This window comes from Carcharodon carcharias, chromosome 1 (genome assembly GCF_017639515.1).
Source record: "Carcharodon carcharias isolate sCarCar2 chromosome 1, sCarCar2.pri, whole genome shotgun sequence".
NCBI classification, from domain to species: Eukaryota; Metazoa; Chordata; class Chondrichthyes; order Lamniformes; family Lamnidae; genus Carcharodon; species Carcharodon carcharias.
The window spans coordinates 134,259,186-134,283,686 of NC_054467.1; the positions used below are offsets into that span (position 1 = coordinate 134,259,186).

A 24,501-nucleotide genomic window follows, 5' to 3' on the forward strand; every position below is an offset into this window, starting at 1 on the left:
CAGACCTGGGGTGGAGCGCCGGACATCAAGGTCCTCACTCCATTCGAGAGTCGCAATTTGGAGCTGGCCGAGAGGATGTCGACTGTTCTTGTGGTGATAGCGAGGTCAGTGGTGCACACCCACGTGAATTTCCTCCACCACATCATTGCTCTCTCAACGCTACTCTGAGTCCACTGTTCTGTGTTCAACGCAGCTGCCAAGCACTAATAATCTACACTTTCTGCCACAGACACATATGACACGTCACTCTCAGGCAACCTTGGCCCCGAACCCAGCGCCGAGAGCACCTCGGATGAGGTCCCTGAGGGCACCACCATTGAAGACCCGTCACAGCGCCTACCCACACCCTCCACCAGTGCAGTGACATGCAATTTGGTGGCACCTAGATGGAGAGCAGCCTCGGGATTGCAATCTGGTGAGCACAGCACACAATTTGTTCCACAGCAGGTGGAGGCAGGGACATCCTTGGTTGTCAGCACTCAGAGAACTGCTGGAGGCAAGGAATCTGCTGAATCCGAGTCAGATGATGAGCCTCTGGACTCGGTCCTCAATCAGTAGATGCAGCTGCAAAGACAATCACGGTAATCACAGGAAGGGATGAGTGGTGCATCCCTCAGATTGCAAAGGGCGATCGAGGAGTTTGTCTGCCTTCAATCCGATGTGATATCGCCTCCATGCCAATGCATCAAAATCAACATTGACAAGGTATGAAGGTGGATAAATCACCTGGACCAGATGGATTACACCCCAGAGTTCTGAAGGAGATAGCTGAAGAGATAGTGGAGGCATTACTGGTGATCTTTCAGGAATCACTGGAGTCAGGGAGGGTCCCAGAGGATGGGAAAATCGCTAATGTAACCCCCCTGTTTAAGAAGGGAGTGAGGCAAAAGACAGGAAATTACAGGCCGTTTAGCCTGGCCTTAGTCGTTGGTAAGATTTCAGAGTCCGTTATTAAGGATGAGATTTCAGAATACTTGGAAGTGCATGGTAAAATCGGGCAAAATCAGCATGGTTTCATCAAGGGGATGTCATGCCTGACAAATCTGTTAAAATTCTTTGATGAGATAATGAGTAGGTTAGACAAAGGAGAGCAAATGGATGTTATCTACTTGGATTTCCAGAAGGCCTTTGACAAGGTGCTGCAAAGGAGGCTGCTCAGCAAGATAAGAGCCCATGGTGTTACAGGCAAGGTACTAGCATGGATAGAAGATTGGCTGTCTGGCAGGAGGCAGAGAGTGGGGATAAGGGGGTCCTTCTCAGGATGGCAGCCAGTGACTAGTGGAGTTCCGCAGGGGTCAGTGTTGGGACCACAACTTTTCACTTTCTACATTAATGATCTAGATGAAGGAACTAAGGGCATTCTGGCTAAGTTTGCAGATGATACAAAGATAGGTGGAGGGACAGGTAGTATTGAGGAGGCGGGAAGGGTGCAGAAGGATTTGGACAGGTTAGGAGAATGGGCAAAGAACTGGCAGATAGAATACAACGTGGGGAAGTGTGAAGTCATGCACTTTGGTAGGAAGAATAGAGGCATAGACTATTTTCTAGATGGGAAGAGAATTCAGAAATCTGGAGTTCAGAGGGACTTGTGAGTCCTGTTTCAGAATTCTCTTAACGTTAACTTGCAGGCTGAGTCGGTAGTTAGGAAGATAAATGTAATGTTGGCGTTTATTTCGAGAGGACTAGAGTATAAAAGCAGAGATGTGCTGCTGAGGTTTTATAAGGCTCTGCTCAGACCACATTTAGAATATTGTGAGCAATTTTGGGCCCCGTATCTCAGGAAGGATGTGCTGGCCCTGGAGAGGGTCCAGAATGATCCCAGGAATGAAAGGCTTAACATATGAGGAACGTTTGAGGACTCTGGGTCTATACTTGATGGAGTTTAGAAGGATGAGGGGGGATCTGATTGAAACTTGCACAATACTGAAAGGCTTGGATAGAGTGAATGTGAAGAAGGTGCTTCCATTAGTGGGAGAGACTAGGACCCAAGGGCACAGCCTCAGAGTAAAGGGAAGACTTTTTAGAACAGAGATGCGGAGAAACTTCTTTAGCCAGAGAGTGGTGAATCTATGGAATTCATTGCCACAGAAGGCTGTGGAGGCCAGGTCACTGAGTGTATTTAAGACCGAGATAGATACGTTCTTGATTGGTAAGGGGATCAAAGGTTATGGGGGGAAGGCGGGAGAATGGGGCTGAGAAACGTATCAGCCATGATTGAATGGCGGAGCAGACTTGATGGGCCAAATGGCCTAATTTCTGCTCTTATGTCTTATGGTCTAAGATGGCAGCCATGATAGAGACCTTGGTCCAGGACATTGGTCCTGCCCTGCTGAGTGAGCTGAACACCATCACTGATACCATAGTTGGCCTCCAACAGTGTCAATGCAAGAGGGGTGCGGGGCAGCTCGATCTCACTCCACTTCCCCTTCTCCTAAAGGAGTCAGCCAGGGGCTGTCAGGCATCCATAGGGAGGAGAACCAGCAGCTTGACACCCCAGGCCATCCGCCCAGGTGACTCTGGAAACGCCTGGCCAATCTAAATCCCCTCTTCCTGTGCCCCTTCAACTCCAGCTCTACAGGCTGAGGAGGGTGCAGCTGGCCCACAGCGGGAGACGCCAAGCTGGCCAGGGCCCTCCAGGACTCAACCCTCCAGCGGACGCCTGCTAAGGTCATCACAGCAATCAGCAGGCTGCTTCCACCATCACTGTGGCTATCTGGGGAGTTTCATGGTGTATCATCAGGGTTAGGAGGGTTAAGGTGATGTAGCTGTACAACCTGGGCATAAGTGTTAATCACTTGTACATAATGTTCACTATTGTAAATAAACTCCCAAGAATGTCTCTTTGCATATGGTTTCTTGTTCTGATGAGCAGTGTTCATGTCACTCAGATGTGAAACCTTGTTTCCTGCACAAGATAAAGGCAGATGTCTCAGTCTAGGACCCCTTCCCTGTAACCTTCGGACCAAAGTGATTGTCCTGCCTCACACTCCCTGGACATATTACTGATGCCTGCACCTCGATGGTGCTTGTTATTGCTGCCAGAATGTTGTGGGCAGGCATCATTGAGTTCTGTCATTCTCTCTGTGTGCTCTCAGCAGCTTTAAGGTGGGACTGGCCCTCATCACTTCAGCACCTGTGACGCAGTATTCCTGAAGGGGATAGGTGCTGAAGGTTGACATCCTCCTGGAATCTAGCAACTATTAGGTCCTCTGCTGCATCTCCATGACTTGAGCCTGAGCACTGAGGGTTTGTGCGCTGCCATCAGCCACACAGGAGTCAAATGTTCATAGATGCAAGGTGAGAATGTCAGGACTGTCCTCACTGCATCGTGTCATCATCCTCCATGAATCTCGTGGCTATGAGGGCCTCCCAAGCGTGCAAGCCTCATCTGGCCAGTACAATGACCTCATCACTGGCATCCTCGCCTTTGATTACCTCATCATCAGAGATGTGCAGCTCTTCCATCTCCTCCTCAGCCTGCTCCTCCCCCCATTGCAATGCCAGGTCGGTGTAGGGCACAGCAAGCTATGATGGTGCGTGAACTCCTCTGGCGACTGTTTTGCAGTTCTCCACTGAACCTGTTGAAGCACGAGGACCTCATTTTCAAATGCCTATCGTTTTTGCGGCATGAGCCTCGTTATACCGTTGCTCTGCTGCAACCTGAGGCCACTGCACGGGTATCATCAGCCACGTCCTCTGCGGGTATTCCTTGTCCCTGAGGAGCCAACCGTGCAGCCTCTCTGGACCCTGGAAGATGTCAGGGACCGACTGAGAATGTAGGAGTCGTGGACACTCCCTGGGAACTGTGCGCAGACCTGTGGAATGTGTTTGTGGTGGTCGCAGAACAGCTGAACATTCAGTAAGTGGAAGCCCTTGTGATTGATGTAGTTGACTACTTGTTGCCATGGAGATCTAAGCACCACGTGAGTACAGTTGATGGCACCTGCACATGTGGAAAACTTGAGATCTGCGCAAATCCCAGTGCTCTTGCTTCCTGGCTTTCCTGATCCCGGCCAAATTCAGTTTTATGCCTTTGCGAAGATGGCATTCATGACCTCCTGGATACACTTGTGGATGGAGGCTTGCGAGATCCCACACAGGTCACCTAAAACAATTAAAAACAAAGCATTGAAGGGGTCAACCAAAAATGACAAGTTAATAAGCAAATGCAATGAGATTGAGAACCAGATGGAAAAACAAGACGATGTTTTGACTACGTGGTCACCTGTGGAGGCCTGGAAGGAGCCATTGGCTTAAAAATTGAGCACCACGGTCATATTCACAGCCATTGGCAGTGGATGCCCTCCATGTCCCTGTGCCATCAAATCCTGCAGCAGTTGGCATATGTGAGCGACCAGTTCCCTGGGCATGCGCAGTCTTCAGCGACACTTGTTCTCGGTCATCTGTAAGAACGACAGGCACCGTCTATAGACCCCGAGTCTAGCAAAGTGCCACCAAGAGACAGCTCTCTGTGGACCTTCAGTTCCGTGAGCAGCAGGCCCTGCTGCCCCTTCATCTTGAGGGAGGTGCTCCTCCCTTTGTTGAGCCAGGCGTATCCACCACACTCTTCTTTTTCTCTGCTCCCTGTAAGCCATGAGGTAGATCACTAAATCACCAGGCTCTATGATCCTGATATGCTCCTCCTGCAGGATCAAAGGCAGGGACACGTGGGTTAGCATGGGTGTACTAGGAACCTCTCTTGGTTAAGTCTGAAAGCCTCTTCATGCATGCAGGCGAGTGCTGGCCATCACTTGGATGGCCAGCGTGCGCTGCGCTCATTGGCTGTCCAAAACCCCACCCACCTCCGCCCCACTCCATCTGACCGATTGGCGGCAGCTTTGCCCACTGGACTGCATGCTGTGCTCTCAGCTCAGGCGCAGACATTCTCCTAACCTGCACTGCTAGGTTTTGCTGTTAGCTTGAACCATGAGGGATACTGGTCAAAACCTTAATAAAAGACATTGCAAGAGGCTGTGAGCGCCTCCCCCAGCGACTGCGCCATGGCCACTTTTCGGAAGGGGATTCTACAACTTGCCCAGTCGGCCAACTGTTCGGCTGCCGCCTAAAACACACATTAATTTGCAGTCTGCACCTGAGGGGTGAAAGGTTCTGAAGGATTTGGTGGCACTCTCATGCTTTTGTGTTGCTGAGTGTTCAGAAAAGCTTCAGAGGCCCAACTCCAGAAATATCAGTGGTGCTGCTGAACGGACTCAGCTGCGGAAGAAGGCTCACTTTTAACAAGCTTTTCCAAGTGCATGGGTGCTTTCCTCACCCTCCCCACCCCCACCCACTCCCCCCAGGATGTGATTGCGTACTTCCTCAGTCTGTGCTGCCTTGCTTCCCACCACCACCCTGCCCTGGCCTCACCCGCACTACAGCCCTTGCTTAGGCACAGCGCTAAAAGCCAGCCGGAGATAAAGCAACTTGCCTATGTGCCTCCCCACGAAGTTCAGGTTGCCAGGTGCACTCCTTTTCCCGGCAGTTGTGAAGCATGCCATTCTGAAGACACGCCGACGTGGGCAGTAATTTTGACATGGGGGAATGATTCTGGTGAGCAGGGCTTATAATGAGATTCTAAAGTATTGAAATTAGGCTTCCAAAGTGTGGCAGTGGGAAAAGTGGACCGCCATTGATGGGCAGAGCAGATGATAGAAAACTGGTTTCATGACAGTGGAAAACCAACTTTTGGCCTTCTTGCCATATTGTCTGCTCATGCCCGCCATGACGCCTGACACCAATAGGACCAGATGATTTCGCCTCCTGTTGCAACTGGAAAAGGTTTTATAAAACCATTCAGCAATTTCAACATTTCTAAAAAAAAAGTTTCCTCTGAAACTTCTCTAATCTAAGAAAAGCAACTCCAACTCCTCCAGTGCCTCCACATAACTGAAGACCCTTGACCCTGGTGCCATTCCTGTAAGTCTCTACTGCATCCTCTCTCGGGCCTTGACATCGTTCCTTAAGTGCGGCGCTCAGAACTGAACACAAGATTTCAGCTGGGATCTTACCAGACTTTTAAAAAGTTTTTGCATCACTTCCTTGCTTTTGCTCTCTATGGCAGAATTTTAACCTGCAAGCGGTTGGGTGCCAGTGAGGGCAGCGAGTTAAATCAGCAAAGAAGTATTGGCATGTCAGAAATCCAACATGATCCTGTTCACTTTTGCCTTTAACTGGCACGGGTTTGAAAGTGAGCAGGAGACCCCTTTGTGGATTGGGGTGGTCTGTATATTATTAGATTTACATGTAATTGATGAATACTTAAACCAGTGTTACGACCGGGATGGGAGGAGTGGGCAGTTGATCTAGCCCCACTACTCCAGAGGCTGCACTATTAGTTTAAAAGTTTAACTCATTCATCAAAATGGTCAATTATTTACCTTCACTTCTGTCAGACACAGAATAAAAGAGACATTAATAAAGCTTCTCTCAATAAACTCAATGGTTGATTTGTTATAAAGCAAAACATTTTTTTATACAAGTTGCAAGAACTCCAACTTTTTGGAGGTCATTTTGCTATCTTGGATTTCACTCATGTTGATCAATATTTCTCTGCTGTCAACCTTCACTGCAGCATGGGAGCAGTTTATGCAGCTGTATCGTGCGCTCCTGATGAGGAACAAGAGGAGGAGCAACAGCAGCAGCATCATCTCTGCAGCCAAATGCCACCCCAAAGGACAGAGGGGATAGTGCAGCTGAATGGATGCACTAGCCCCACCAAACAATGTGTACAGCCAGAGGATTATCTTTCTCGATATGACGGAGCAACAGTACCTCAGGCTGAGATTTACGTGGCAAGCTGTTGCTGACATCTTCAGCCTCATGGAACAAGACCTCCTTCCACGTTGATCAGATGGGCATATGTTGTTAGTGGCCGTCAGGGTCACCCCAGCCCTGAATTTCTTCTGTTTTTGGCTCCTTCCAGAGATCTGCTGAGGGCATCTACAAGATTTCACACTCTGCTGTCCACAAATCCAGTTCTTGGGTAACCGATGCCATGCTTGTCGGGGCTGCCACTTACATTCACTTTGCTACTGAGGCCAGTTAGAATTAGAGGGCCCTCACATTTTTGCTGCAGTGGCTGGGTTCCCACAGGTACAGGGGAATCATAGGCTGCACACGTGGCAATCAAGGCTCCTTCAATGCACCCTATAGTTTTGTCATTCAAAAAAGATTCCACTTCATCAATGTTCAACTAGGATGTAACCACAGGGAGATTTTCATATGCAAGATATCCTGGAAGCTGCCATGATTCCTTCATTCTCTGCCAGTTACATTTCCCACAGATCTTTGCACTTCGAAGCAGAGTCAGTGGGTGAGACAGGAACATAATGACACCTGTGAGCAGTCCTAACACTGATTCATAGGAAAGGTACAAAAGGAGCCACATGAGCACAAGAGTGGTCATTGTGCAGGCCAGTGGATTCAGGTGCCTGGACAGATCTGGGGTCACCCTTCAGCATGTAAGGCAAGGGTGTTCAGAGTGGTAGTGTCTGCTCCAGCTTTGAACATCATGGTGCTATAGAGAGGACTGGAGCTGCAGGAGGAGTAGTGGGAGGAATGCTCTGCATCTTTTAAGGAGGTTGAAGAGAGTGACGTGGCCAGAGTACCTGCAGCTGCTCACTTGGCTGCTTTAGAAACCCATGTGGACTCATCCAGGCATGCTTCAGATAATATGAATATGTGAAACTTTATGGGAACACAGTGCTAAACACACTAGACCACACCACCCCCGCCAAACACAAGCATTACCACAATACGAAATCCCGCCAACTCATTCAAACCATTTGCTCAACTCGACCCTGGTCATACTATTCTCTTTGAGGCTGCTGCCCATTCGAAAGGTGAGAGGCAACGATGGAGATAACTGGACAACGTGAAATAAAAGTCATGATTTATTAACAGTTTTAAATATATTAAGACACTGAAATTGTTAGAAACACCCATGTGAATTGCCTAGTGCAACTAAAATATCTTTTTGTCTCCTTTTCCTATTTCTCCTACTTGCGGTTACCTCCATGGTTTGAGGCAGGCTGCTGGTTATTCTGCTCTGACAGCTGAGCTGCCTATAGTAGATGGGTTTAGGAGCCTTTGAGGGCCCTGCCAAAGATGACCTCACCTTCACTAGTGAAGGGGCAGGAGGGAACATTGGGACTCTGTCTGGGATGAGGGAGCCGGCAGACAAGGGATGAGAAGTGGGAGTGCCTTGAGCAGAACCCCACTTCCTTGTGCCCTTTCTCCATCTTTCATCTCATGGTCCACTAGCACTTCCCTCCCAGCCAAGAACTGCAGGGAACTTTACTTCATTCAGTGAGGTACTAGACAATCAAGGTGATTTTTTAATTAAATAAAAATTATTTTACGAGGTGTGGGCGTCACTGGCTAGTCCAGCATTTTTATTGCCCACCCTTAATTGCCCTTGAGAAGATGGTGGTGAGCTGCCTTCTTGAACCACTGCAGCCCATGTGATGTGGGTACACCCACAGTGCTGCTAGGGAGGCAGTTCCAGGGTTTTGACCCAGTGACAGTGAAAGAATGGCGATACAGTTCCAAGTCAGGATAGTGTGGCTTGGAGGGGAACTTGCAGGTGATGGTGTTCCCATGTGTTTGCTGCCCTTGTCCTTCTAGCTGTAGCAGTTGTGGCTTTGGAAGGTGCTTTTGAAGGATCCTTGATGAGTTGCTACAGTGTATCTTGTAGATGCTACACACTGCTGCCACTGTTCATTGATGTTGGAAGAGGTGAACAATCAAGGTGGTGGATGGAGTGCCAATCAAATGGGCTGCTTTGCCCTGGATGGCATCAAGCTCCTTGACAGTTGTTGGAGTGGAACTCATCCAGACATCTGGGGAGTGTTCCATCACACTCCTGACTTGTGCCTTGTAGATGGTGGACACGCTTTGGGGAGGCAGGAGGCAAATTACTTTTCTTCAGACATCCTTTTGTAAACAGGGTTAGAACATTTGCAATTTTCCAGTCGTCATCTGGCCCCATGCCATATCTAAGGAGGATTGGAAGGTTGCGACCAGAGATTCCCCAATTTCCACCCTTCCTTCCCTGAGTAATCTAGGATGCATTATAGCCAGAGCAGGTGACGCTGAGGACTGTCAACCTTTCCTGTAAGTGCTTTTTATTAATTTTTACCTCATTCAATATTGCTACTGCTTTCTCCTTTACAGATATTTTGGTAGCATCTTCCTCTCTAGTTAACACAGATGTGAAGTGCTCATTTAGTACACATACCATGCCCTCTGTCTCCACAAAACTATCTCCTTTTTGCTTCCTAATTACTCACATACTTACCTTGACTAGCTTTTTGGATTCCCTTTTATGTTAACCACTAACCTAGCCACATACTCTATCTTTTCCTCTCCTTCCTTTTTTAGATTTTGTCTGTATTTACTATTATCTTTGATGAGATCCAAATCAAGCTTTAATTTAAGGAACAGACAGCATTTGATAAGACTTCATGCTACTATCACTTCAAATCTACTAAACATGAAATCAATTCTTCAAAGTGGATCAAAATTAATAACACAAGTAAAGATTTAAGGCATTTTATCAATTAGAATTGCCTTCAATTGCGATCAGCTTGGGTAGATTCAGGTAGCAATTAACTGCATTAATGACAAAAGGCACAACAATGCAGGCTGCATGGAATTACACAGAATTTACAGCATAGAAGCAAGCCATTCAGCCTAACTGGTCTGTGCAGGAGTTTATGGCCCACAGGTGCCTACTCCCACCATATTTCATCTCAGCCAACCAACATATCCTGCTATTCCTTTCTCTTGATGTTACAAATCTGATACAAAAATATAAAATGCCAGAAACACTCAGAAAGCCAGTCAGCATCTGTGCAGCAAACAAAGGAGTTGATGTTCAGGTATGGACCCTTTGTCAGAGCTGCACTGATTTGAGGTTCATGCCTGAAATGTTAACTTGTCTGCTGTCACCTGTATAGTCATGTCGAAAGACTGCAAAACTTATTAGGGAGATGGATGCTTTACTTTTATTTTAAAAAAGAAGCATGGAATGGATAATTTACCTTGACAAAATAAACTCCAGAGCATCAGGTGACTTCTTTTGTGGTTTTTATACAGACAAAGATCAGCTTATGCCTGAACATGTCTATGGAAAGTCATTAAGGTGTAAACAATCTTGCTCAGGTGTTGATAACTGCCCCCCTCCCTTTCAATGGAAGAGGTTTAAAATGACAATGGCTGTTAGACTTGCTGGCCCCATGAAGAGGGGATTTCAAAAAAGACATCCAGGAGACTGTTCATGATGGGAATGTTGATTGGATATCAAACATCCTCCTCTGGGTGACAATTGCATCTGCCATCAATATATTGTGCGGACAATGGAAACCATTGATACTGCTGCTACATAACAGAAGCTGGCTTGAGACAGTAAATGTCTGATTTATTCTAAGAACAGCCCAGAGAGGGTTAGTCTGGGATATGAGGGCCAGATCAAAGCCATCTGTCAGCCAGCACAAGGGAGGACCCTGCCTGAAAAAACACACTGAGAAGGTGGGTTAAGCCACTTTAACTGGAAGATTATATTCCCTCACTACAGTGGCTTCACCACAGCTTGGACTGAAAAGCAAGAAACTTGCTATTGTTTGGAGCATTATTGTGAGCCCATTACTAGAAAACTCCACCCTTCATTTTCCTTCTTCCATGAACTGAAAAGCCTGCAATGCTTTTGATGACCTTCTTGAAAAAAAAGTAACATGGACATTTGGGACTTTAGGTAATCTAACTACATGTTACATTTTTAGAAATCATCAATTCCTCTGTATGTGTGTGAGAGAGAGAGAGAGAGAGAAAGGGAGAGAGAGAGAGAGTGACAACGGGTGTTTGTACTGCGCATTTTCAGCTGCTGTCAAAATAAATGTCTATCCTTTCTCTTGATTTAAACTTAACAAAAGCCTATTTTGTTTCTGGTCTTTAAAGTCACAACACTCAAGGGGTTAAAACATTCCTCTAAAATGCATCTTGTTGCAGTCAAGCAAGAGGTGGGGAAAAGGGAGAAATTTTTCCACATCCCTCCCCGGTGCACAGCACACACCAGACACTGACTGACATGCTACATATGTCCAGCATTTATAATTTTTGTTAACGGAATATATTATATTTGTGTAGTTTGTTAGATAGTGTTATATTCTCAAATATAACACACGGGAAAGAATTCCCTGCAAGAGCGCAGAAATCTCCCTGAGGCACAGAGGTGCCTCAGGGAGATACGTTTTAAGGTTTAAAAATTTAAATAAAGGAAAAAAAAAAAGACATGTCCTCTCATGTGACAGTGTCACATGAGCTGGGACATGTCAATGAACTTTAATAGAAACATTTATTTAATTTATAAATCCTTCATGAAATCTCATCCCACCTGTGGGTGGGGTTCCATGAAAAATGTGAAGGGCGCCTGGGCTCTTCGCCAGCCCACCAACCTTAAGATTGGATGGGAAGCTCTCTGAATAAGGTTAATTAGTTAATTAATGGCCTTACATAGAAACATATATGGAAAATAGGAGCAGGAGTAGGCCATTTGGCCCTTCCAGCCTGCTCCGCCATTCATCATGATCAAGGCTGTTCATACAACTCAACAGCCTGCACCTGCTTTCTCCCCATATCCCTTGATCCTTTTCACCTCAAGAGCTATATCTAACCCCTTCTTGCAAACATACAATGTTTTGGCCTCAACTACTTTCTGTGGTAATGAATTCCACAGGCTCACTACTTTCTAGGTGAAGAAATTTCTCCTCATCTCAGTCCTAAATGGTCTACCCCATATCCTCAGACTGTGACCGCTGTTTCTGGACTCCTCCACCATCAGGAACATCCTTCCTGCATCTACCCTGTCTAGTCCTGTTAGGATTTTATAGGTTTCTATGAGATTCCCCCCTTATTCTTCCGAACTCCAGCAAATATAATCCTAACCAACTCAATCTCGCCTTATATCCCAGGAATCAGTCTGGTAAACCTTCGCTGCACACCCTCTATAGCAAGTACATTCTTCCTCAGATAAGGAGACAAAAACTGTACACAATATTTCAGGTGTGGTCTCACCAAGGCCCTGTATAATTGCAGCAAGGCAACCCTGCTCCTGTACTCGAATCATCTTGCTATGAAGGCCAACATACCATTTGCCTTCTTTGCTGCCTGCTGCACCTGCATGCTTACCTTCAGCGACTGGTGTACAAAGACATCCAGGTTTTGTTGCACATTCCCCTCTCTCAATTTATAGCCATTCAGATAATAATCTGCCTTCCTGTTTTTGCTACCAAAGTATTATATAATTTCTATCATACTGCATCAGCCATGCATTTGCCCACTCACTCAGCTTGTCCAAATCACACTGAAGCATCTCTGCATTCTCCTCACAGCTCACCCTCCCACCCAGCTTTGTGTCATCTGCAAATTTGGAGATATTACATTTAGTTCCCTCATCTAAATCATTAATATATATTGTGAATAGCTGGGGTCACAGCACCGATCCCTGCAGTGCCCCACTAGTCACTGCCTGCCATTCAGAAAAAGACCCGTTTATTCCTACTCTTTGTTTCCTGTCTGCCAACCAATTTTCTATCCATTTCAATACACTACCTCCAATCCCATGCGCTTTAATTTTACACGCCAATCTCTTATGCGGGACTTTGTCAAAAGCCTTCTGAAAGTCCAAATAAACCACATCCACTGGCTGCCCCTCATCAGCTCTACTAGCTACATCCTCAAAAAATTCCAGTAGATTTGACAAGCATTATTTCCCTTTCATAAATCCATGCTGACTCTGTCCGGTTCTGCCACTGTTTTCCAAGTGTTCAGCTATTAAATCTTTTATAATGGACTCTAGAGTTTTCATCACTACTGACGTCAGGCTGACTGGTCTATAATTCCCTACTTTCTCTCCACCTCCCTTTTTAAATAGTGGGGTTACATTAGCTACTCTCCAATCTGTAGGAACTGTTCCAAAGTCTATAGAATCTCAGAAGATGACTGCCAATGCATCCACTGTTTCTAGGGCCACTTCCTTAAGCACACTGGGATGTAGATTATCAGCCCTGTGGATTTATCGGCCTTCAAACCGACGTCACCCTGCATCATTTTACCCCTTGGCCCGCTGATCGCCGAGCCGAAGATTCAGCCCATGGTTTCTCATATAATAAATATTTGGCAAAGAATACACACTTCAAATCACTGTATCATCTGACAAAAAATTCAAAGGGATAATATTCTGTACAAGCATCAATAACTAATTTTTTTCCCCCAATCTATGAAATATAACAGTTGGCAAAAGTTATTAGTTTATAATATTTTTACACTGTCCAATATCCCTCAATATTAGTTAATGAAATCTTTCAAAATATCAGCGTGTGTTAGAAAGCGGAAAATGTTGATTTACAAAGTAACCTGGAATGTTCCTTTCACCAGTTGAATATAATGTAATTCAATTGCTTCCAATAGTTGAGTGGTTTAAGTCACCTGCTACAATAGTACTACAGTTCCAGGAACATGCTGCTCACTTCCACTCCTTGTTTTCATCAAGTTAACACATACTTCTATTTTTGGGAGAGCAGTGCCTGCAAGAGCATGTTTCCCCAAAATAACATACCTTGGGATATGGCTGGTACACTCCAGCTGCTTTCATACATCAACACATGGTCATTGATCTCTGATGTCCACTGACTTTCACACCACACAAATTACTTTAATTTCAGTGGTCTGCTTGCGATGGATTATTTCTTAAACCAGCACTGATTTTGACTCCTGAGGTTGGGTCCCTCCTGCTTTTGGAGATTGCTGCTCTTTGAAGGACATCATTTTTTGACACTTAGTTTTTGGTGGCGTCCTTAAAACAGCATTTTTACTTTCCAGAAACAATGACCCCGATTTTAACTTTCCCCTGTCAGCAAAAACTGGCATTGAAAGAAATAGAAGTCAAAGCTAAAAGCAAGGAGCTTGCAAGCGTAAGACAACAATTCAGTATTGGTTCTGCTTGTGCTGATTAATTGCTCAAGCTTTATGCTCTGTTTGTCAGGAGAGCTAGACTGAATCACTTTGCTTGCAACGCTGCCAATCACCAATTATCCTATTCCACACTTAGCTCGACATCTCTCTCTCTGTTCTGTATAAAAATGGTGAGAATAAGTTTCAATGCTAGTTCTTCCACTTATATACAGCACTTTGCACTGCTTACCTGGGATTTGCATGGCTCTTCTGCCAAAATTACAATAGATGAGGAGGGGAGTTGCAGAAATTCTCCTAGGTGTACCTAACATGCTTTACATTTGGGGCATTATATTATTCTATGTGCAAATTTTGTGTCACAATAAAAAAAGTATAAAAAAGGGCAAAGAACCCTGTTCATTTGCAACCAACAGAAAAACATTCTCAGTAACAAAGGCCTAGAAATTCAGGCAATTTGGGCTGCAGGATTAAATCCCTGCATCTGAACGGTGGGGCCCGAGGCGGGGCAGGCCTCATTTTCATGAAGTAGGACAGCTACGGAGATAAGTGGCTGCTTGCTTAACAAAGTGTGTTTGAAGATCAGGATGCTAACAGCAGCTCTGAGGATAAGTGAGGAAGAGGGGCGGGGGTGACCGATTCAAGAGGTTTTCAGGTGGCCTAGGGAGCACTCCTATTCCTCCCATCTCCACATTCAGTAACCTTACTTGGTAGTATAGAACTTGAATATTGCTGGAAAAGAGACATACTGTTGAAGCTTTTTGTTTTGCACTCATCAGGAATTCACAAGAATACCAATAGTGAATGTAACAACAATTTATGCTGCATGAGAGTGCTGACTGATTAGTAAGTGGATTCTGGTCAAGGTGTTGCCATGGAGAATGCACCAGGGAATGGTTAATGCTAAGCTTTTGTTCAAATTCAAACCAGGTAGGTTGTCTCTGATAGGTCAAGGCATTGCCCATGCTTGCAAAACTCAAAGCACAGGGCGGAATCGTCTGTGACAGCTGGTGTCGAGCATCCTCGGTGGCGAGCAGACACTATGGTGAGAAGGCCAAAAATTGGTTTCATGACATTGTGAAACCAGTTTGTGAGTGCCCGCTCAGCCCATCAATGCGTATCCTGCCATCGGATGTCGGAAACCTCATTGTAACATATCTGCATATCATTATATGGCCAGCCCACCGGAATCATCCCCTCCTGTCCCCGCTGGATTGTCTGCCCACGTCGGTGTGATTGTACGCTGACATATTTCACAACAGCATACATAAGGCATGCATTTGGTGAGCTGCACTTTGAGGGGAACTCGGAGGTGAGTAGACAGTAACGTTGCACAGCGCTTGCCTGGGTTGCCTGTTGGACTTCAAGGTTGAGGCGTTTTGGAGGCGTGGGGGCAAGGGCTGCCCTGAGGTTGAAAGCAGTGCACAAGCATGTGTGGAGTGGGGGTGTGGGGAGGGAAGCGGCCATGCGTTAGGGAAACAACGTGTAATGTAACCATTCCTCAGCAGCTGAGACGGTTCAGGTGCAACCACATTGACATGCATGGAGTCGGGCCTCTAGCTTATCTGCCCACTCAAGCAACACAGAGGCATGCAAGTGTTACCAAGAGCTCCAGAGCTTTTCACCGTTGGGTCCAGACTGCAAACTAATGAGCATTTTAGTGGATTGCAGAACAGCTGGACAACTGGGTATGTTGTACACGCTCCTTGCTAAAGCTGGCCATGGAGCAGTCACTGGTGGAGAAGTTCACAGCCTCTTGTAATGTCACCATCCCTATTCAGACCACTCTACCCCATGGCTCAACAGTGCAGTTTTGCAGCGCGGTTTAGGTGAGTGCCTGAGCTGAGAGCACAGCATGCAGTTCAGTGGGTAAATCTGCCGCCAATTGGTCAGGTGGAGTGCGGCGGAGGTGGGTGGGGTTTCGGACAGCTATGCAGTGCACTAAACTCTAGCCATCCAAGTGGTGGCCAGCATTCTCTGAGATGTGCTAAGGGGCATTCAGGTTTAACCAAGAGAGGTTCTTAGCATACCCAAGCTAACCCACGAGTTTCCCTCTTTCAACCTTTGCAGGAGTACATCAACAGCATGAAGCCTGGTGAACTAGCTGTATGCCTTGTGGCGTACAGAGAGCAAAAGTGGCAGAGAAGAGATTGACGGAGGCACCTGGCTGCACAGAGAGAGGAGCAGCACCCTAAGAAGGGGGGCCTGGGGGTCCTGCAAACACCCCAGAAGATTCAAAGCAAGCCATCACTGGTCGGTGCTTAGGTAGACCCAGGGCCTATAGATGCTGCCTTTCATTCTTGCAGATGACTGAGAACCAGTGTCACCGAGTGCTGCACATGACAAGGGAACTGGTCGGTCACATCTGCTACACCTACATAGAAATAGTTAAGAATGATTTGATTGCCATTACAGAGACATGGCTACAGGAGGACATGGGTTGGGACCTGAATATTAAAGGGTATAGGACATTTAGGAAGGACAGGAAGTGAGGAAACGGTGGAGGGATGGCGCTGTCTATTAATGACCGTATTAGGATAATTAGAGAGGGGTGACCCAAGTGCAGGAAACCAGGATGTAGAAATGGTTTGGGTAGAGACGAGAAATGTTAAAGGCAAGAAGTCACTTGTGGGAGTCGTATACAGGCCCCCTAACAGTAATCGCATGGTAGGGTGGATCATAAAGGTAGAAATAATGGGAGCTTGTCAGAAAGGCAGGGTGATAATCATGGGAGATTTTAATTTACAACTAGACTGGCGAAGTCAGATGGGCAAAGGTAATCTAGATGAGGAGTTCATAGAATAATTCTGGAATGTTTTCTTAGAATGCCACGTTCTGCAGCCAACCAGAGAACAGCCTATACTAGATCTGGTATTGTGCAATGAGATGGGATCAATTAATGATCCCATAGTGAAGGCGCCCCTAGGTAGCAGCGACTATAATATGTTTGAATTTTACATTCAGTTTGTGGAAGAGAGGAATAGGTCCAAGACTATGTTTTTAAATAAGAGCAATTATGAGGGCGTGAAAGCATAGCTGGTTAAAGTGAATTGGCAAATTAGGTTAAGGGCTAGGTCAATAGAGATACACTGGCAAACATTTAAGGGGTTATTTCAGAACACACAGAATAGATACATTCCAATGAGTAGGAAAAAGTGCAAGGGATGGACACACCATTCATCGTTAGCTAGAATGGATAAAGATAGTATCAAACTTAAGGAAAAAACATATAATTGTGCAAAGACAGGTGGAAGGTTAGAAGATTGGACAGATTATAAGGAATAGAAAGGATGACTAAAATACTAATAAGGATACAAAAATTAGAGTCCGAGAGAAAGCTAGCCAGAAATATAAAATAGATAGTAAGAGTTTCTACAAATATTTTAAAAAGAAACGAGTTAACAAAGTGAGCATTGGTCCTATAGAAAGTGAATCTGGAGAATTAACAATGGAAAACAAGGAGATGGCAGATGAATTGAATAGATATTTTGCATCAGTCTTCACTATAGCAGATACAAGTAACATCCCAGAAGCAGCTATAAATCAGGAAATGGAAGGGAGGGAGGAACTCAGGAAAACTACAATCACCAGAGAAGTGGTACTGAGTAAATTGTTGTAGCTATGGACTGATAAGTGCCCGGGTCCTGATGAACTTCATCCTAGGGTCTTCAAAGAAGTGGCTAATGAGATAGTTGGTGCTTTGGTTTTAATTTTCTGAAACTCCCTAGAATCGGGTAAGGTTCTACTAGATTGGAAGATAGCAAATGGAGCTCCATTATTCAAAAGGGAGGGGGACAGAAAGCAGAAAACAACAGGCCAGTTAGCTTAACATCTGTCATAGGGAAAATGTTACAAGCTATTACTAAAGAAGCTATAGCAAGGCACTTGGATAAGTTCAAAGTAATCAGGCGGAGTCAACATAGTTTTGTGAAAGACAAATCATGTTTAACCAACTTGGAGTTCTTTGAGGAAGTAACATGTGCTGTGGATAAAGGAGAACCGGTGGGTGTACTGTAACTAGATTTTCAGAAGACATTTGATAAAGTGCCACATCAAAAGTTATTTTGGAAAATAAAAGCTTGTTGTATAGAGGGTAATGTAATGGCATGGATAGAAGATTGGCTGGCTAACAGGAAACAGACAGCAGGTAAATGGTTCTTTTTCAGGTTGGTAAGATGTAACGAGTGGCATGCCCCAGGGATCAGTGCTGGGACCTCAACTGTTTACAATTTATATAAACGACTTGGATGAAGGGATGAATGGGGTGGTTGCCAAATTAGCTGATGACACGAGGATAAGTGGGAAACTAAGTTGTGAACAGGATAAAAGGAAGCTACAAAAAGATATAGATAGGTTAAATGAGTGGGAAAAGATCTGGCAAATGGAGTATAATGTGGGAAAATGTAAATTTGTCCATTTTGGCAGGAAAAATAAAAGAGAAGCATATTATCCAAATGGTGAGATATTGCACAGCTCTGAGATGCAGAGGAATCTGGGTGTCTTAGCACATGAATCATAAAAGGCTTGTACGTAAGTAAAGCAAGTAATTAGGAAAGCTAATAGAATGTTATCATTTATTGGGGAGGGAATTGAATACAAAAGTATGGAGGTTATGCTTCAATTATACAGAGCACTAGTGAGACCACATCTGGAGTACTGTGTACAATATTAATCACCTTGTTTAAGGAAGGATGCAAATGTGTTGGAAGCAGTTCAGAGAAGGTTTACCAGACTAATACCAGCAACGGGCAGGTTGCCTTATGAGGAAAGGTTGAACAGACTAGGCTCGTATCCATGGAATTTAGAAGAGTAAGAGCTTGATTGAAACATATAAGACCCTGAGGGGTCTTGACAGGGTGGATATGGAGAGGGTGTTTCCTCTTGTGGGAGAATCTAGAACTAGGAGTCACTATTTAAAAATAAGGGGTCACCCATTTAAAATGGAGATGAGACAATTTTTTTCACTCAGAGGGTTGTGAGTCTTTGGAACTCTCTTCCTGAAAAGGCAGTGGGAGCAGAGTCTTTGAATATTTTTAAGGCAGAGGTGGATAGATTCTTACTAAGTAAGGAGGTGATATGTTATCAGGGTAAGCAGGATGCAGATTTGAGGTTACTATCAGATCAGCCATGATCTTATTAAATGGTGGAGCTGGCTTGAGGTGCTGAATGGCCTGCTCCAGCTCTTAGTTCATATGTATGCTGCTATTGATGTTCTTGGTGAACTGTCCTGATGAGTGCAAGATGAAAAGCTTCAACAGTATGTCTCTTCTTTCAGCAATAAAATTAATTTAATAATTTGCTTTATTGGTTGGCTTAAGAGACTGTTCCTTCAAGGAATGTCTGAGAAAGTCCCATTTTTACCAAATGCCACAAGTGGTGGAACAAACCAATCTTACGCCATGCATTATGCCCCTCATTTGCATATCGAACAGGCCTGAAATCTATTTCAAGGATGGCATAACAAGCCAGTTTTTGATCTTTACCAATATGTGGGTGGTGCACTTCCAATTTGTAATAAGCATGTGCTTCTTGTCCGCCATATTAGAGGCTTAGAAGACCATTTGGCACTTGAGAAGCTGATGCCATATGGTCTAATTTCTAGATCAAAATATCTCATTGGCACAGGTGGTCAGGCTATTTACAACTTCCGACTGACCTTTGCAATCACACCCAAAAAAAGAGAAAAAAAGCCAGTCTGAACTTTGATTAATCTTATTGATCACAAGCTAACTGATTTTAAAAATGTTGAGCTTTTATTTCTTCCAACCTTAAAGCCACACACATTTAGACTGCAGCAACAACTAATATATTGTCCATTATAATGTCTCATTCTGTAGTAGTGTGTTCCATTGTTATGTCACAGCCGTTGGTAAAGGCTGAGTTGTTTAAATCCTAGAGGGAAACTTGAACAACTGCCATAATCTATATTTTACCTATTCTTTTGAGTGCTTTATCCAACAAATGCAAATGGACTCTTTATCTTCTATCCTTATGTTTATCTAACTAACATCTCAAACTACTATACATCAAACATCCAGACAAGCTGGCTTTAATCCAATTAAGCCACACACAGACAAACACACAGACACACACATAGACACAGACCCTACAAGTCCAATTTTAAAATAATTTCCAATAACAATATAGACATTAATCTCCTCATGACATCCATGATTATAAAAATAGAACATGTGCTTTGAGCACTGCTAAGAGATCAACTGATCTAAATATTGACAGTACTGATTAAACAATATTTTGATACTATTCAGTTTATTCAGGGCACCAATTCATGAACATTTAAAACATAATTAATCTGAAGCTAAAGCAATATTCAAGATAAGCCTTGTGATACGAAGTATCATTCAGAAACAATTTGACACACTGATATATAAGTAAAATGAATATAAAATTTATTTAGCACCTTATGTACAAATGAGCCATTTATCACGTGGAAATTAAGAAAATGATAATCTAGTGGACCATCTGGACATTAGGTACCATCAATTTCACAATGGTTAGTGAAACATATTTTCTACAGTGGGAATGAAGCTCCAGTGTTATGAGGGGTCTTGCATACTGCTATCTTCATTGAGTGTGGGATTCAGATCAGGAACCGATTCCTGAGATATAGTGCCAGCTTTCCATACCATGCACATTCTAGATCACTTTGCATCAATATGAAGTGGCAGTATAACTGAGCCCTATGTGAATTGCGACAACTGAAACCATCTACAGCAAACAACTTACTTGTGCTTGTTCCACTTTTCTTCCATCAGTCTTTTTTTGGACTGGAGTTAAACCCATGCTGCCAAGTTTTGCATTTAGTATCGTCGATGAAATATGTAATTTTCCATCAAGCCGCCATAGGTCACCTTCATGCTGAACAACAAAAGCAAGTTTTTTTTTACCACTGAAAGACAACTTTTCTAAGAATTTTCACAATTTAGTCAGGGTAGAATTACAAAGTCATGAACTAAAAACTAATCTCTGTTGTTTTCCAATCAAAACCGGAATACTTGCATGGCAAATTCAATTTTCCTTCACCAAATTGAGAAGAACAAATTTCTGCAGTCACAAAACTAACATAAGGTCCCTTCAGCGAGTTAAAGTTTCAGTTTTATCAGACGTTTCTCTTTCTGAAAATAGTGTACAATACATCACCAACATCTGAGACTTTCTATTTTTATTGTGTCGCAATGCATCAAGGTGTCTGCAAGCTTTTTAGTTACTGCACAAAATTCCAACGTTTTTGGAATGAGGTGCAACAATTCCTGTGGATGCCAATTCCCTGTTCAGTTCATTTTCCACCCTACTTAGCACACCGAACATCCTGGTTAAAGCTATCAGAGGATATTCTTTATGACCGTGCCCTTTACTCCTCCTTGAAGTCCGTGGCGTTGGATATGATTGATCACATCATTACCCTCTGATATTTTGCTTCTATGCCCAACCTCAGTTGGTCCTGCCTCAAAGCAGTGCATGTCCAGCAATAGCTTCTCATCCAGACTGCATACAGTTCCAGCGTTTCCCAAGGATTGATCATTTCCCCCTCATCTACATACTGCACCTCAGTGACAGTCTCAGTAGACATAGTGTTAGATTCTTTGGCTGGGATTTTCCACACCTGATCAGGACGGGCGCGTTTGATGGAGAGATCAGAAAATCTCGTGAGAAGGCCCCAGGCATGTTTACTCGTGATGTAAATCAGGGAAGCGATTGTCCCCTCCCGCGGTCAATGGCGGGCTGCGTTTTCCGCCATTGGATGTCTGGAACTTAATTTGAAAACATTCACAAATTATTATTGTGGCCAAAGGCTGGAATCACCCACCCCATTCCCCATGCCTATGTCAAATTTAAATCCCATGTCCACATGATTTTAGAATGACGCAATTTATAACTGCCTTTAAAAGACGTGCACCTGGCGACCTGAACTACGAGGAGAACTTGGAGGTGAGCGCACACAACTTAGTGCGGCGCCCTCGAGGATCCCATTGCAAGAAAGCTACTCTGTGATTGGGTGGGGTGGGCAGGGGGATGGGGATCACAGGCAAGTCTCTGCAGCTGCTTCTTCGTGGCAAGCTTGTGGTGCCGGGACTAGGACAACAGTGCTGGAGAGAATGTAATCTTAGGGCTAGGGTAACAGTGCCGGACAGAAGGGAACCTTAGGGTAAGGACAACAGTGCTGAAAATAAGGACAAGAAAGGAACCTCGTGGCTAAGGCAACAATGCAAGGGTGGAGGGGGGTGGGGTGGGGTGGGGGGGTGGCGGGGGTGGGGGGGTTGCTGGCAGGTCTTGGTAGCACAGACAGAGGGCTGCACACCAACACATGCCACAGGCTGAGAGGAGGAGGAAGTCGAAGGGGATGAGGATGATGAGGTCCTGGAAGGTGAGGGTGCAGGTGATAAGACCATTGCTCTGGTCGAATGAGGCAGGATTGGTCATGAGCCCTCACTGCCACAAGATTCCAGGAAGATAATGACAAGATGCAGTGAATACACTCCTCAGATCTCCACGTTGCATTTGTGAATGTCTGACACCAGTCTGGCTGAGGACAGCTCACACACACATATCATCGAGACGCTGCTGTGAAACAGCCGCCGCGTAGACTTTAAGACAACTTGATCCTTCAGCAGGATTCATCATCTGTTCCCTTCAGCACCACATCTTCATCTGTCAGGAATGGTGATGACATTGTGGGTGGGGGCCAGCCCCACCTGATAGGTGCTGAGAGCACACAGAGAACATCACAGAACCCAGTGACACTTGGTTTTGAGATCCTTGCAGCAAACACGAGCGAAATCGAGGTACACATTTCACCGATCTGGAGAGTGGCTTTGAAGCCAGACAATCACTGTGCTCAAAAGGTTACACTCTGCACAGGGGAGGGGACCTGGTCTGTGCTATTTGCCTTCACTTTGCAGGAACCAAGGTTTCACATCCGAGTGCCACAAACACTGCTCAACACATACAAGGAGCCATAGGCAAGGAGACATTCTTGGGAGTATGCTTACAATGGTCAATATTAAGTACAAGTGATTAACACCTGTGCCTACGTTGTGCAACTACGTCTTCTTGACCTTTCTAACCCTGCCACCAGGTCTTGGTGCATCCCTGAGATGCAGAGCAGAGGCGGAGGCAGCCTGCTGACTGCTACGCCCTGTTGTCTGTGATGACCTTGACGGGTGTCTGAGCTGGAGGGCTCAGGCCTGATTTTAGGGCCTCGCTGTGTGGCAGTACCACCCTCCTCAGCCTGTGGAATTGTAGTTGCTAGGGTCACAGGAAGAGGGGATTTGGATGGGCTGGACACTCCATGAGTCACCTGGGTAGATGGCCCCGAGGTGTGCACCAGCTTATCCTCCTCCCTATGGGTGCCTGAGGGTCCCTGGCTGACTCGTTGAGAGGAAGAGTTATCTGACGTGGGCTCAAGATACACCTCCCCATTTCCCCCACCCCCCCTTGCATTGACACTGATGAATGCCTGCAAGTGCCTCAGCGATGGAGTGCAGCTCCTGCAGCAATGCAGGACCAATGTCCTGGACCAAGGTCTCCATGGCAGCCGCCATCGTGCCAGTGTTGACCTCAGTGCATTGGCATGCTGGCACTATCACCTCAGACTGAAGGTAGATGGACTCCTCCATCATGTCTTGCAATTTGATGAAGGGGACATCCCTTCCTGATGTTCCCGAGCTTGTCTTTACAGCTCCAGCAACTGAGGTATGACCGAGTCCAGAAGCTCCTCATCTGACTCGGAATCAGCAGAGTCCAGGCCTCCAGCAGTCCTTTGAGTGCCGGAAGCCTGGGAATTCCCTGCCTCCACCTGCTGTGGATCAGCCAGTATGATGTACCCACCAGATTTTGACCCTGAGACTACTCTAGAACTAGGTCCCACCGAGGTGTATATCTCTGTGCTGTTGGAGGGTGCGGGTGAGCGCTGTGATGGGTCTTCAATGTCGGCGTCTGTGGATTCCTCTTTGGGCTGGAGTTGAGGATCTGGGTCATAGACCCCCGCTGCCGCTTCCCAGATGTGCCTGTGAAAGAAAGGAGGGATAATTAGTGCATGGCAGTGGTCTGTGAAACAGGACACATCACTCACAGCATGGTTGTCTGATGGATGTTGCAGTACTGAATCCAGACTTGGTTGACGATCTCAACGTCAGCACAGGACCAGTTCAGAGCATCACCAGCTAGCTGAAGTGCTCTATTTTCAATATCTGTTAGGACCTTGAGTTCAGGCATTCCTTCACTAGTCTGGGACCTCTCACTTTTGATGTGAGCCAGCTTGTCCTGCATGAAGACAGATGGAGAGAGCTTTTCTTAAATTCATTCATGGGATGTGGGCCTCACTGGCTGGGCCAGCATTTATTGCCCATCCCTAATTGCCTTTGAGAAGGTGGTGGTGACCTGCCTTCTTGAACCGCTGCAATCCCTGTGGTGTTAGGCAGGGAATTCCAAGAATTTGACCCAGCGGCAGTGAGGAACGACAATATGTTTCGAAGTCAGGATGGTGAGTGACTTGGAGGGGAACTTCCAGGT

At 45.4% G+C, this 24,501-nt stretch overlaps 1 protein-coding gene across 9 annotated transcripts in view; it reads right to left on the bottom strand.

Annotated features, from left to right (window-relative positions):
• The window catches only part of arap2 (ArfGAP with RhoGAP domain, ankyrin repeat and PH domain 2), a 461,240-nt gene that overhangs the window by 13,882 nt on the left and 422,857 nt on the right, over window positions 1-24,501 (bottom strand). For all 9 annotated transcript variants that reach the window (XM_041205604.1, XM_041205793.1, XM_041205626.1 and 6 more), the window contains one exon: window positions 20,716-20,847. In XM_041205604.1, coding sequence (XP_041061538.1) covers window positions 20,716-20,847 — 132 coding nt within the window. The remainder of the gene's footprint in view (window positions 1-20,715; window positions 20,848-24,501) is intronic.